This window comes from Atta colombica, unplaced genomic scaffold (genome assembly GCF_001594045.1).
Source record: "Atta colombica isolate Treedump-2 unplaced genomic scaffold, Acol1.0 scaffold51, whole genome shotgun sequence".
Classification (NCBI taxonomy): domain Eukaryota; kingdom Metazoa; phylum Arthropoda; class Insecta; order Hymenoptera; family Formicidae; genus Atta; species Atta colombica.
In genome coordinates this window covers 529,200-545,780 of record NW_017259541.1, presented here as the reverse complement: position 1 = coordinate 545,780, position 16,581 = coordinate 529,200, and the positions used below count along the sequence as shown (strand labels likewise).

Here is a 16,581-nt window from a genome sequence, read left to right as displayed (position 1 = left end):
TATATATATAATATTAATTTTCATAGTATAAATTTTATTCCAATCATTTTTAGAGACTGATATACCTGATACATCGATTCTTCAAATCTGATACTATCTGCAACTCTGCCTCTCGTACGGACTCTCTAAAATCTTTAGATTTCCGAATGATAAACTGTTGCATCTCATTGCAATAGAGAAATCTGTATCCTTTATATTTCTGCATCCACGATCCTTAATAATTAACCCGTTCATTGTTACTTGATCCGTGGGGACGATCACCGTAACAAAATCCTCATCGTTAATGTTACGGTATTATCGTAGGACCATCACTTATATAAACCATCCCGGCACGGTTCGCGTAACGATATCAGAGTATAATGGAGCCCTTGCAACGACGACATGTACACAACGTGATAATACTCGTACTTACACGATACACTACACGCACGTGTGTCCACGCCGCACGCGCTCATACATGCACATGTACATGTATATTTATACACACAGGACAAACATGTACAAGTACTCGTTTGTATCGCTTGGGATTCGCATGACGATGGTAATGAGACCTTTGCCGGAGGGCTTTTCGGCGCACAATGCAATTCCGCTTGTTACTGATAACGGCCTCTGCAATTGCTCGTTACCTATGGCCTCGCCCTTTTTGCATCTCCCAATTTTTTTCTATGTGTCCATCTCTGTGATTTTCACAGTAGCACCTGATCCATTTCTTGTTACGTAGAATTGAAAGCCTTTCATAGCACAGTGTTGTCTTCGTTAAGAAAGTATGGCAATCAAACTATATAGAGTGCATAAAGCATTGTAGTAGTAAAAACAGGTAAAAAATCAAAACTGAGAAAAAATAAAAATGTGAAACTTCTTTATTATAATCATCATCTATTTTCTAATAAATGTTACATTTTATTCCCTACGGGAAAATTCTTCTCCGAATATTCTTCTACTCTTTTACTTACTTTAATATTTAATCTTATTACAAAACTTTCCGCGAACAATTCGATTAGTTGCTGTTTTCATCGGAATGTGAATATACGATTTATTGATTCTTCAAAATTTACGAATATACATCAGTATTCTATCTACTATAGATATCGCTTACAAAAATTGATAAGAAAAAAGAGAAGTTGAGAAATGTTTGCGGCGGATGATCTTTTAATTTCCTTGTTTTCTGGTAAACTTACAGCATGTTCGATCTTGAAATTTGTTTTATCTTTACCCTCATCCGATTATCGATGTAACGAACCAACATGGCAAATTTTCAATAGAACGTTGCAAGTGTAAATGCAATGTTATGTGCGTTTTTCAAAACACCTAATCAAAAAGAGAATACATTAAAAATAAAATACTTTACATTGTTGATGATTATTTACACCTTTATAAGAATTATTACAAAACAAATTTCTTTTTATTAAAATATCACAAGTGACAGTTTAAATTTTTAAAAGTATAAATTATATTAATATGAACATATTAGTGGTTGTAATGTCAAAAAAATTCACAAGATTCAGGGAAAAAATATACATCCCATTGTCCATATGTGCATAAAGGATTAATTTTATTTGCATAATGTAGATTGATATAATGAATGTTTGATTTTTAATAAATAATATTATGATAAATATGGTAAAAACTAATTTATCCCCATTATTAAAGAATCCTCCATTTGAGAACTTTTGAGGTTCAACCGAATGTCAGTCCATTCCTAACAGAGAACCCAGAAATTGATCATCTCGCGATGTGTATCACAGTCAGACTCGGACGATCATGCAAGTCGAAATCAGTAGCGGAAGGTGAAAGAGCAGTGAGATGGAGAAGGGGGAAGAGTAGAGGATGGAGGATGCAAGAGTTAAATTAGTTTCCGGGGCAAAAGCTGGCTGCCGGCCGGTTTTCAGGACTAACCCCGTGTATAATTCCAGAACAGCTCCATCAGGCTGGAACCCACGAAGAACCTTCCATCCAGACTATCCAACCGCCTCCGCTAGCACCGAAGCATCCCCTAACACGTGTGCACCCACCACCTTCCCGGACTTCGCGGGTGCTGCAGTTTGCGAAGTTAATTACCGTCGGATAATTGTGCCCTATATGCCGTCCGTCTGATTAATGAGGCGCGGCTGAACGAGGATCAGCAGGAATACCAGAACCTTTGCTCATCTTTTATCCTTTCTCTTTTGTTATCAAAGAATAGTTCGTGATTTTCCCAAGATAATGAGTTATAGTTTACGTTCGATTACAATTATATTGATATATTTTATAATCACTTTCGTGATTATCGCATAAATGTCAAGATTAACAAAGTTAGGAAGTTATTAAAATGAGTTTTTTTTTTTACGAGACTAGTGTAATTAATTCAAAAGGAATTAATGTTTTAGAAAACTAGAGATGATTTGAAATAAATATTTTATGCATAAACTGTTCAATTTAAGCTCTTGATTAAATGTGTAGTAAGATATATTATTAATTGATGAATTGCTTTCATAAAAAAAATTAAATGTTTCTCTTAACAGAACTTTAGTAATTCGTTAAGAAATACCGACAAAATAAAATTTCATTTAATTTCAATCTATTACATTTTTTATTATATTCCACCCAAATTTAGAAGTTCTAATTTCCTTACGGATTTGAGATCTACTGAAATGTGATTGCTTGTGGAGTTAAGAGAACTTGCATGAATTAATATCTGCGCAATCATAGTATTGCTTTCGCTTATCTCTAGAGGTTGTTCTGGAAATGATTCCTTCGAGAAATCCTCAGGAGAGTATACAGATACTCAAAGGAAATGCTTTTCGCATAGCTTGCGGTTACCTTGCGCGAGCTTGCAAAGCAACCGTTTTCCTTGGCGAAAATCCTTCATGCCTGAAGAGGAATTCAACAAGATCTTGAAAGGTTGTCTGAAACGGCAGGAAAGCTTGATTACTGACTTTGCGTCGCGATGTCAATTCCGTCTGATATGCTGCACATGCTTAGGAGGACACTCTATACACGGGTAGATGATCAAAGAGCACTGATTGTTAATTAATTAACATTGGGAGTATATCAGATTACGTAATCGGGATCAGACTCAGATCTTGGCGAATTGTATGTTTCGACTTAATACATTATAGATTATACATAATAGAGTTTCTGAATACGTACCGATCGCCTAATTATACTTCATCAATATTTTCTAACCGAATATTATAGACATAATAAAAGGATCTTGTTTTGTACTAACAATACTTAAAAAATCAGATATAACTAATGTTCATTTTTTATTTTTTTTTTATTTATTTTATTTACAATATATAGCTGATAATATATATGATATTAGTTAATTCTATTTAATAATCTTATATTTTTAATTATTTTCGTTCATAAATTCCATATTTTTAAAGGAGGCACGATTTAGGAGATTCACAAGTACGATTTAAGCAGCCGATTGCTTAATAAATCGCTTAATAATTTTAGCGATATCAGCATATTATAAAAAGACTTGTAACAAATTAATTAATTTAATTATTGGTGATAAATTAAACATAATAATAGCTGCCTGAAACATCAAGCTATAATTTCCAATGTTCATTTACGTACAGATAAATATCAAATGGAAAATATATTAAAGAGAATTTTAAGTATTACGCATTCATTGCCGAAACTCTCTTCTATTATTTAATTATATTATACATACACATATGCACCTGCATGACATGTAAAAAATTAGAAGACAGATTCCATAAATAAATGTAAATTCAGTATAATACAACTACCTTTGATAAAATTTATTTTAAGAGTTTCAGTAACGTATTATTTTGTGAAATCAATAGTATAAAACTTGTTTATTCATATTGTATAATACGATTTATCGCATTGTTGCCAAAGTATGCCCATTTAACCAAGTCAAATGTGAAACATCGTGTGCATTTTCATCTCAGCGATTTACGAAGCTGTGCTGACAGCCGCTAGTAGAACACCGGCTTTTGCAATTCATGATCTAGAAAAGCCCCAGCAAGCTTTCGAAACGGCGACGAATACAGGCTCGCCTGTTTGTTTTCAACGCGCGACGAGTGTAACTGAACGTTTTCAACCGCAAAATGATGCTCGCGGTCGCAGGTATCGTGTAAACACGCGCATTCAACGCAGCAAAACCGTCTTTCTCTATTTTTTTACGCCCTTCTCTGACATGCTTTTGTTCTCCTTTTGCCACAGGCCATTTCACTATATAGGTGCTCATTTGCACCTAGCATTGCATCATAGCATTTAGTGTCATCTCTTACTATCGTTATTTCAAACATCATACTCAACAATATGATATACTTGAGTATATGCAGGTACAAATACAGAAGCAAGCGTTGCAGTAGATTTAAATCAAAGCGAGTAGATGCTATCCAGATGCAAATGCAAGTTCAAATATAGGTCCAGATACTTACGAGGAACTCAGATTTCAATTTTTAATAAAACTTTTATACATATAGATTACGTAAATAGATGAATTAAAAAAATATTAATTGTGGCCAATAAACGGTTTTAAGGGGTGAAACAATCCCTTTAAAAAGTAATTTTCAACTTTTTTATTATTTATTTAAAAAATTATTCGAGATGTCAAACAATAATTTATATAAAAGTTTTATAATGTGAAATTACTTCTTTATTTATGTTAATATAATACTTTGTAAAAATAACTTTAAAAATATAAATTTGGAAAATAATTATCTTCAAAAAATATTATTGATGTAAATAAACAAAGATTTTGATAACGAAAGCTTTTATAAAATATACTTTTTTACCTTTATATCAAAAGTTTATCTTTATATCTTACCAAAGAAAGTTGAAAACTGTTTTAAATAATATAAGTGGTAATATTTTCTAAATTCATCTGTTTACTTAACCTGTATATACAGAGTATAACTGAAACATTACAACACCCATTAATCATATAGTGCTATTCCTAATAAAAAACTGAGACGAAAAGTCTTCTACCATTTTATAATTTTCGCGATATTCTTTTTTAGTTACCCAATGAGCAAATGTCTACAATCAACGTATCAGACAGCTTTAAGATATCTCTTTAAGAGTTCTTTAAGAAAAATCTTTAATATATTTCACAAAGAACACGGAAAAATATCTTAAAATTATCTTATTTATCGATTTTATAATTTTTCCGTTTATTCGGTAATGTTTGGAAATTTATATCTCTTAACTATTACGAAAATTGCAAAATGGTAGACTTTTCGATTTAGTTTTTTATTAGGAATAGCATTGTATGATTAGTAAACGTTATTCAGTTACACACACACACACACACACACACACACACAAAGTTTCATTGAAATTAGAATTTGACATTTTATGAGATTCCCTCGTAGTAAATTGATGAAAAATTACATGTAATTATAAATACTAAAAACATTCAATTTCCTCCTAATATTAAAAACATTCAATTTCCTCCTAATACCATAAATTTTTCGGCAATCGGGATTTTATCTACACTTTAACGCAAAAGGATTACGATGGTTTGCGCGCGCAGGTATATCCAATTTATCGTTCTGTTATCATTCATGTTCATCGATCGAGGCAATATGAATGCAATCATCGTCGCGGCAACGACATAAAATTTACTGCATTGGCCGTAAAATTTACCGTTGACCAGATCGTTCACCGACTGCACATTCGCTGTCCGCGAGATCGTTACAAGTAATAAACGATTGAAAATTACCGAGAAATCTAATCTAACACAAGAACACTCCATTCTCGATCCAATGATAATATTTTCTTAAGATCATTAAACGTGATTTAAATTACTTTCTATTGCAATTTCATTATGATTAGCGTTAAAATTTTTATACTGCAATGTGGATGCTACGAAATTGATTTAAGAAATATCAGCGCACGAAAATATCAGTAAGCGTTACTCTATGACATGGCTTAGCGAGATGCCGGCAAGAGATATAGCACGTCTCTGATTGCGTTTCTTAGCTTACAGCTACCCCTTACTGTCCATTCCCCGTCTGTCACCATCCCTTTCGGCACCACCCCGCGCCGACCACACTTGTCTCTTCCCTTCTTCTCTCTTAACAGCGCAGCTATTCTCTCTCGCGGTTTTTCTTTCAGTCCAGGACAGTCCCAGGATCGGATTTAACTCTTCAATCTCAGAAGTTCTTTTAACTTTATCTTACTTTCTTTATACGATAGCTTATGTCGTACTCGTTTTCAGTTATTATTCTTAAGGTACAGAAGAATTTATTAAACACATATTTGACCAAGAACGTAATTGTAGGTACGTTACAAATTATTAATCTTTAATTACTATTTTTCAGACTTGCATATCCCTCGTTTTAACTATTTTAAGCTTTTTAAAATCTTATATAATACAATACAATATATAATTTCTCCTTATAAAATTTTTATTGTATATTCATGAATGAAATAAAAATTAACAATCAAGACAGGATTATTAGTGAAGTAAACGAACGATACGGTTGTAATAATAGAGACATTAACTAAACTGGCCAAATAAAACAACCACTGCGTGCCACATATGGGACACTGCTAACAATCCCCAAGAGATGAAAATTTGCACGGGCGGCCCTGAACGGAGATGGCGTGCTTAGAGTAAACGGGGAAGAGAAGAACGGAGAAGCTTTACAGAATTAAGGAGCCATTCGCCTTTCATTAACTCACTACGAGCCCAAGGGGGAGAGATATTCCCTTCGTGCTAACTCATCCTCAGTTTATCACTACGTAGACGGAGGGAGACGACTGTCTCCGATAGAAGGACTGGACTTTTATCCTGCCGCGAGGCCATTTACCACCGTCGCTGCGCTTGGCAAATAGGTAAACGAGATCTCTCCCGATTCTCCTAAACTCTTCAACCGCGATCTAGATTGCACTACTTCGTTAATCAAGACGATAAAACGCGCAATCCGTTTGCGTTTTCCATTCCTCTCTCACGTTTATTTTCCTTTGAACATTCTCGAGTTTTAGATTAAATTTGAAGTAATCGGCGGCTCTCGCCTTAATCGCTTCAATACTCCTTTAGAAAAGAGAAGTTCAATAAAGTAATTATAGCTAATGACTCCTAATTCATTTTCTTGTTTCGCTAAAGAAAGATTTGTTGATTTGAACATTAATGTTGAAATACAATTGAAGATGTCGCTCGATTAACAAATATAATTTCAAATTCTAATAAATACAAATTGTATAAAAATCGCCGGATATTTACTTAATGACAGATTTTCGAAGATATTTTGGAACAGAAATCAAAATATCAAAATAAAAATATCAAGGTTTTTTTCAATAAGAACCGATTAAAAAGTTTACAAAAAAAGCTAATAAGTTCGTAAAGCTAATATTTCGTGTCCATTCAAATATGACAAAATAGATAGTGATAAAAGTACTGTCATTATTATATAATAATTTCAATCGCTTTAATGATATTGAAATTATTATAAAATCACAAGCATGTATGTACGGAAAGATCGATTTGGCTGAAGTATTCAAAAATTTAGTTAGTTATAGATAAAAATAACTTTATTCTATCCAAATAATTATGCAAAAACCTCGTAAAAAGTACGATGAGCAATGCTGCAAAAAGTTTTGACAATCTAACAATCTATCAGTTTAAGAATCCTTATACGTAATTATTTTAATGATTTAACAAAATTATTATTTTCAGATCTGTATCTAACTAAATTTTTAGATTTATCAACAGAACTGTTCTTTTCGTGTAAAATTATACAAATGCTATGCACATTTTTAATAAGAAAATGTTATTATGTATGTGCACGAAAAAACGGTTTTGCTGAAGTATCTAAAAATTTAACTGTATATAGGTGTAAAAAATTTGTTTGGATCATCAAAATAATTATGTAGGACGCTAAACTGGCTACTAGAATGTTAAAACTTTTTGTAGCATCGTCATTAACGTTTAAACGTTTTGCATAATTATTTTGATGGTCCAACAAAATTATTTTCAGACCTGTGTCCAGCTAAATTTTAGATTCTTTAATAAAACCGTTCTTTCCGTATATTTTTCGCTCTTTGCAGAAGTCAAATTTAAATGGTAATAAATTGCTTTAAAATGAAAGATGCATTGAGTTAAATGTTTTGTGTGATAATCCTCATGTAGGTAGATTGTAACAAATTGGGAAATAGCCAGGGTCTCAAAGATCCAACCGCACAAGCGACGAATTAATCTTTACATGGTAGACGAGCTGCTCAAACCACGCATCGACTTTTCGGTGTTAAGACTTACCGGGATCGGAAGAGGGATGCGCTCTGGTGAGTCTGCAGAGTTGTAATGGCAGATAACGAGTATCCGCCCGTGGTGGTGACTTTGGCGGCGGTGGCGTCGCGCTCAGGAAACCGCGTTGAAGTTCCCAGCCCACTTCCTGGATGATCGAAGCCTTCCTGAAGTACGGCGTCACTTCCCGCAGGTACTTCACTGCAACAAGAAAACGCGTCGTCAGAATGTGTCACAAAGCAGATCAGGTAAAAATACAAATATTTTTGTTTTATCTCTTAATTCTATCTAAACTCTCTCGGTCACTTACATAGGTAATATACCGTTACATATAGGGAATTATGCAGTCTATTTTAGTTACATTACTAAATTTGTATTCTTTTTCTCGCTCTATAACCTGAGCATACACCTCCAGATGACTCACCTCATTAAAGCAATTAGATGTATTGCAAATATTTTTTTAACAAAATAAAAAAATTAGTTAAAAATTACAGATTTTTCTTATGTATTTGAATGAAATACAAAACTTTGTGATGATTACAACCTGAATTAAAAATTATTTCAATAAGAAAACATATTTGGAAAAAATAATTACAACAAAGTGATAAAATTTTCATTTAAATCATAAAATTGTAATATAAATTGATCTTACCAAACTGTTTTATTGTGTATATAATATTTATTTTTATACAAAAGTATACATTGCCAATTTTAGTTCCTTTTTGTTGAAGACTGTACACCTAATACATCTTTAATATAGACATGATATTTTTATATCAATAAACTGTTTCTAGCTCGGTTCAACTTTTAGCTCAAGAAATAGGGTAACTGCGGGTAATACGGCCAGTTGGGGGAATATGCCATTCATTGTGTTTAACATATTTAACACAATGATATACCGATTAGCTCGCGTTAGTGCCACAAAATTATTTACAATTGTGTGCTTAACGTGTTGCATAAGTATCAAGAATTTCCTAGAAAAAATATTGTTTTAATGATGTGAGATAAATGATGGCATGGTATACGAAAATGTGCTTCTTAAAACTTTTATAGTGTCTTATGTAAGTTATTATTTAAACATTACACAATATTTAGTTCGATTAGCTTATTAATCTGTTAATGTAGATTAAAATGAAATTATTCAGTACACGATTCATTTTCTTAACAGCCGTATTGTATAGGCTCATCATAAGATGAAATGGCGTCTTGGAGTAAAATATGCCACTACTTTTGTTAGGGTAAAATGCCAGTAGTCATTTTCTCTAATATATAGGTTAAGGCGCTATAAACAAATGTTTTACCGTTTAATTTCGTTGTGATAGAATATTCGTATTGATAAATACTTAATAAATAAACTTAAATGTTTATTTATTTGCTTATTATTGTATTATATTAATTTATTGCTCAATTCAAAATTCTGAATAGAGAATACAGTGTTTCAATCCATTTTAATGGATTGAACTTTCTTAATTAGTAGAGAACTTAGACTTGTCTTTTTATCACATCCGCGGTTCCAGCAAAAAAATTTGATATTCATATTTTCTTAAACAATTGTTATCCTCTCTCATTTATGTTCTCTACAATTGAACAAAGATTAAATTTCTATATACATAATAGACATAGTACACGTAATGTACAAGTTAAAGATAAATATTTTACAATCCCTTACGTCAAATCTAATTCCGAAAGTTTCCTTCCTATTTCTAGTATGTTTCATTGCAAAGTAGCCTTTTTTATCTCCAACACATTGAAAGGTCTTATTAAGAGAGGAAAAGACAAGTTAGATCTCCTATCTAATCAGAACGTTGTATATAAGATTTCTTGTGACGATTGTGAGGCAAACTATATGTTGATCGGACTAAAAGAAAATTAAATACAAGATTCGAGTTCTCGTACGAACATATCTCTGATATTAAGAAATATAAAATGATTCTTCTACTGTCTGATCATCGTATCAATTTTGACCACAATTTTAAATGGAAAGATGTGAAAATTTTGGATAGCGAATCTTCGTACAATAAAAGATTAGTGTCTGAAATGAATCAAATGACATCAAAAGACAGAAACAAAGTCTTAATAAACAAAATGAGACTGAATCGTTACCTGAATCTTATTTACAGACATATTATTTATACAATCTCTCTCTCTTTCTTAATTGCTTTCTCTTTTTACTTCCCATCTCCCCATTTTCCTTTCCTTCTACTTCATTTTTCCCCTTCTTATGTTCCTCTTCTTTTCTAGTTTACCACATCAATCTTCTCGTTTAGAATGTCGATTTTATATTGTCTCTGAACATCTGAGAGAAACTCGTTTTTCACTCTCGTCGCATTGTCTAAGATTAGACGACTTTTTTATATTGGCACACACTTGTAAGATATTTATTCTTGTTTAATTTAATTGCTACTAAATTAATTATATAATTTATACATCGTACAACTTCTTATTAATATTCTTCAGTGTACTTTCTTTGTTATATATTACTATTTTATTCGTATTCTTATTCCTTGCTTTTTAATTTGTTATTTCTATCAGTACATTGTATACTATTACTTATTCCTAATATATTTTTACATTATACTCTGTACTCTTTAACAGAAATAATTATGGTTTTCTAAAGTACATAACAAATTACCAGAGGAATACACTGTTAACAACAGTGACTGATTAATATCTATTGTATGCTGAGCGATATTATCGATAACTTTAATACTGCGATCGAGAGCGAATTATAATTTTATGTATCTTCTCTTTGTAATATTTTCATTGCTTGTAACATTGATAATGATCCGACATGGATCGAAACGATGTTTTTTGTTTTGTTTTGTTTATTGTCGCCATATTAAAGTTTATATTTAACTAAATGATAGTTTTATTTATTAACATTTTTAATTTTTATTTACTTATTTATTTATTTATTTACTTTTTATTTACTTATTTATTTATTTATTTACTTTTTATTTACTTATAACAATTAATCTTAGACTTATAGCTCTTTTTCTTTCGATTTTTACTTATATTACTATGTAAATATAAAATAAAACAAATATTTATTTATATGTTTCGTATATACATTACATATTTTTACTTTTAAAAAAGGTCCAAAATATAATTGAATAATATCTAATTGTTGCTATAGATGGATTCACGAGGACTGTTCGTAAAAAGATAAAAGATTTCTATTGTTAAAAACGTGTCTCAAAGTTTATTTTACAAGTTGTACTTAATTTATTACTTATTTATCTATATTATGTTACAAATGTTTATTTTCATCATAAAAATCTAATAATCTGTTCCTACAGATTATTACTAAAAAAAAAAAATAAATGTTATTTTTCAGCACTTCCGTATTTCTTTATTTTTAATAATAAAAAATAAAAATTTTCGATTCCAATCGTACACAAATAATAGATAACGGATGGAAAAAAGATCAGTATGTAAAATGATTTTAAATATAATTAATCAAAAATCTAATTTCATTTAAGTGTGGCATATTCACCTCATTTACCATGTTTTTCTCTTTTATAATAATGCAACATAAGCATCTACATTACAAATACTTACATTACAAATAATTACATTACAAATATTTTATCGTATTGATATATCGTCAGTAAATGTTGCAATAATTTTAATTTATCACAACTTTTTTATTAATAAAAAAAATTCTTTTTATAAATAAAAGGAAAAACATTTGTTGTTACAAAGTTTAATATATTTATATTTGTATTTTTTATTATAATCTATGTATATTTCAGCATGCAGAATTACAGTTTATTGAAAGAAATATTATTAAATGAATGTTTTATTTTCTTTCAACATGATTTGTCATGTTTATCCTCGATAAAGAAAACAATTACAGATTCGTGAGTGAGTTCGTTATCGAAAAGAGAGAATAGATTCTCTGAAAAAAACTTTAAAACGATGAAAAGCAATTTACTTTTTTGACGTACTTTACATTACTCGTATGAGCTCAAATATTTACGCGTTCAAGGACCTGCAAGAATTCGGCTGCGAAAATGTAACTTTCTTTTCAAGAGAGACTCTGAAACGAAAGTCGTGTCGCGGAAATCGAGTATCGACCTTTCAAATTGCGGGGGCTTCTCCGCTTAGTCGACATCTTGTCGGTCCTATTACGCGAAATTTAATGGAGAACGTGGAGACAGCGACGAGACGGGAGTGGAATTCTGATATATCGTATCTACGATGATCCAATATGTTTGCCATAAGGCTTCATGTGGATGGTATGCGCAGCCAACTGTATTTACTCCTTTTCGTTCTCAAACGACATTTCTGCAGATCACGCCAATCCCCTTGATTGAATATATCAGCATTCATCAGCGTTAGCGTTCAATGTGAGCGCCTTTGTTTTCATGTGGCTTTAATTTTATGAAAGTTATGACAAGGATTTACTTTGATTAAATTAATTTTAGTTTATATTAATATAACTTCTCTATTTACGTTTTTACATTATCCTATTATGTTATATAAATTCTTGTTATATATAATAATAGACGCGCAGCGTAACATTTATTTCTATATAGATATTAAATATTCGATGATACATAATCGACATCAGCCGATTCATAAAAATTAACTTTCTTCGCAACTTTACATTATACATAAAATTTTATTTACGATTCAAATTTATTAATCAGATGAATAATATATAGGCAATTTCTGTCGAGCCGATATCCTGTAAAATTAATTTCGTTCTCAAAGGGTCGATCGAAGGATAGGATCAGCGGTCGAAGATCAAGCTCCCATCCAACTTTTCATGTGCGCACGTACTCTCGGCGACCTAGCTGTCGTATGCTGTAATGCCGCGCAACGTATTTCTATTGAATTTATTTCGGTGCCGTGGACGGTGCTCGTTGCTGATTGCAGCTACATCGAGCCGGCCAGGCAGCAGGCAGACAGCAGGCAGGCAGGCAGGCATCGGGACGCCCGCGCCGGACCCGATGCAGTGCAACGCTTCGCTTGCCAGTCACGTATTCCTGCATCATTTGCTATGGGTTTCATACCAGCCATAACTCTACGGATATATCCACCCCCACCCGTTTCTGTATCCCCCCCCCCCTCCATCCTTCCCACCCCTTTCTCCCCTTCCTCTCCTCTCTCTTTGGCCTTCGACCGCTTCAAATCCCACGCTATAACTGCTGCGTCGAAATTGTGTCCTCGCAGGCTTGTAGCTCTTAATCCACCATGCATTCATCGCGCGAGGAAGTAGCGTTGGAATTAATCAAGTCTTGCCTGTCGTCGTTAATTTGAGCAAAGGCCGCTAATTTTCATTCGCCAGCGAGCTGTTAATCGCGAAGCGGCCTTTGACAAAACAGAATTCACGGGATTGAATAGCATTGTACCGCTTGCGAGTCGGCAAGCATAGTGTCGTGGAATGATGTGACGAGGAGATCGGTAAGCTTTGATTGAGCTTTCACGTAGGTTTGTTTAACTGTATTGTAGCAGCTGCTATAGACTCGTCTGGTTGCATTTAGATTCAGTAGAATAGACTTGGACATTTATGATTTCTAAGCTATCAAATGGCAAGTTGCATATACAGTTGTTAAATGAAGTGTAAATTCACAAATGTTAAGTAATAATGAAATAAATAATTAAGTATTAAGTTAAGAATGTAAAATATAAATAAAGTATTAATTCTAAAATTCTTGGTAAAAGGATCACATACAATATATTATATATACTATTAATGTATAAATACACATATTCATTAAGTCTGTAAACACAATTAATTTAACAAATTCTTCATTTTGGAATTTAATATCATATTGAATATCATATTTAAATAATGTGGAACTTACTGTATTTGTATGTAAATTGCTATTACTCGCTGTACTCATATAAACTATACGTTTGTGTATTTCCTTCATGCGAAAAAACGTAATAATTGTATTTTCGATTGTACCCTCAGTTGTAGAATACTTTATTATACGTATATTAGTAGAAAATAATTAGGCCCTCCATTTATGCACTTATCTTCTTTTTGTTGGTATGTAATTTTTTGTTGATTGAATGTGCAAATTTTACGCTATAAAAGATCGATATTTAAACTAGCTATTAAAAAATAATCATAGGTCCAAGAGGACCTATTACCGCGTGGCTCCATCGGCACATTCTGCTCGTATTCGCCATCGAATCGCTGGGTCAGCCAGTGCAGCGTTGCGAATCAATCGACCATAATCGCACCCGTTGAATCGCGTTCTCCCGTTTCCTGCGTCTGGAAAAAGCGTTTCGATGGCAGCCACGCGTACCGCATATCAATACCCATCTCGTCCCGAAAGCTGGCGCTGGCCTCTGCATTCAGGAAGGATGCTATAGCGTCATCCTTGTTGTGGCCAGATAGGAGACTGATAAACCGGAAGATAGCTTTCGCGCCTATACTCGGTAAATCGATCATGGGTCGATCCCAAGAGCGTAATTCGATCTTTGTACGCCATTACCTATCGAAGAAGCAATTTAAACATTTGTATTGCGTTTACAATGTGAACAAAAATTATCTAAGATTTGTTCCAAGAAGTTTCACACAGAATTTTACAATCCAAATTTCTTTATCTCTTTGTATTCTATTTTGATATTTATTATATTAATATGTAAATATATAGAACAGGGTTTGGATTATTCAATTATTATATTATTTTGTTTCCTCTTTCTAGTAATTGATAGTTAATATAATGACTTTGAAATGTGAGAAAGTTAGGAATTTTGCGTTCCCAAGAAACCAGAAAATAACAAAAAAAATCTTACAGTTTGATAATAAATAAATTGCGATGATTAAATGAAAATAAAAATATAGAAACAAAAAAGTACGTAACACATCAAAGTATATCCACGTGCGTTCAAAAATTATTATTGTATTATTATTGTAGGTACACTGCACAGTAAAATATTTTATCTATAGCTCCGTCATTATCTTTATTATTAATAAAACATTAATTTCGCTGCACTTTTATTTTACTTGATATCTTATTTCGTCGACAGACTATCTTCAAAGAGAATGTTGTATCTCGTACAGATAAAAGAAGGAACGATACCGCGAAGAACGTGTCTAGCTATTCGTCCTGGGACCGATACTCGTTTCGAATTCTCTTGTTGCGATTGGCAACAGGATTCGGATCTTGCGAACCCTTACGAGGTGAGAACCCATTTCTTTCTTCACGTAAAGCCTCTAGGAATTTCTCTCAAAGGATCCCTATACAGTAAAACGTTCTCTACATGGGGCAAATTTCTCGACAGATTTTTGAGTTCCATAAATCCTGACAAAACCACCGCAAGCCATCCGAGAAAAAGACATTAGGCAGAAAGCCCTCGCAATTTGCTTTCCGTCCTTTCATCTCACAATAAGCAAAGTTTGTGAAAAACAAATCTTTTACCTCTGCTTAGCAAAAGCTCCAGCTTTCCTGTGTTAATATTTCATAAACAAAAAAGACAAAATTTATAGAACATCTACTTATCTTAAATTTTTGCTAACACTTAGTTGTATTACATTTTTATAAATATATTATAATTGCAACCATATTACAGAAATATTATATATAATATACTATATCTTAACGTCAGGATGTATACTCCCAATTTATTAAATCGGTGTTCAACAAATCGCTTCGATTGATGGTCTATACGATCTCCCTCCTAAATTTAATACTGTCATTTTTCTATAAATCGCATATCTCGGAAACATGATATCCTGTCGATAACGAAGTTCCAGGAAATGCGCGCGACGTAAAAGTTGAGAAAAAATATCGTGAGAGCTATCGACTAAACGATTAGCGGTAGTACATATTTTGTATAAAATCGAAATTATACAATTTAATAAATCATGCAAAAATAAGCATATGAATAAATTAATTCTTTAAATATATTTTAATCCGTGAATCGTTCTACATATATTCCGTAATAGATGAATATTCATTAACTTTTAATCAAATTAATTGGAAATATTATCATTCATCTGTTATTATTAAATTTTTATTTAAAAACATTTTCATTAATTTTATATAAGATTATATACGAAGAAGTATATTGTAGTTTTTATATCCGCAGTTACTTTCATAAATTTCAACTTAATTGAGCTTTTATGTATGAATATGTGGATAAAGGAGAAAAGAAATTCATGTACCCTCTGCACACATATAAATATATATAAATATATATAAATTAATAAAAATAAACACATTGAGTAAAAAGTTTTTGATATTTGTGACTACAATTACCTATCTTATCGTTATATAATAATAATTACATGTATAGTTTTATCGACAAATATGTATTTGGCATCGAAAATAACTACAAATTATTATTAATATTATTATTAGTATATAGTTATTGTTATAAAAATGCTTGCAATAACTATAATT

At 31.9% G+C, this 16,581-nt stretch overlaps 1 protein-coding gene across 2 annotated transcripts in view; it reads right to left on the bottom strand.

Moving 5' to 3' along the window:
• The window catches only part of LOC108691757 (beta-1-syntrophin), a 272,624-nt gene that overhangs the window by 100,424 nt on the left and 155,619 nt on the right, over positions 1-16,581 (bottom strand). For both annotated transcript variants that reach the window (XM_018199646.1, XM_018199647.1), the window contains one exon: positions 8,225-8,413. In XM_018199646.1, the coding sequence (XP_018055135.1) occupies positions 8,225-8,413 (189 nt within the window). The remainder of the gene's footprint in view (positions 1-8,224; positions 8,414-16,581) is intronic.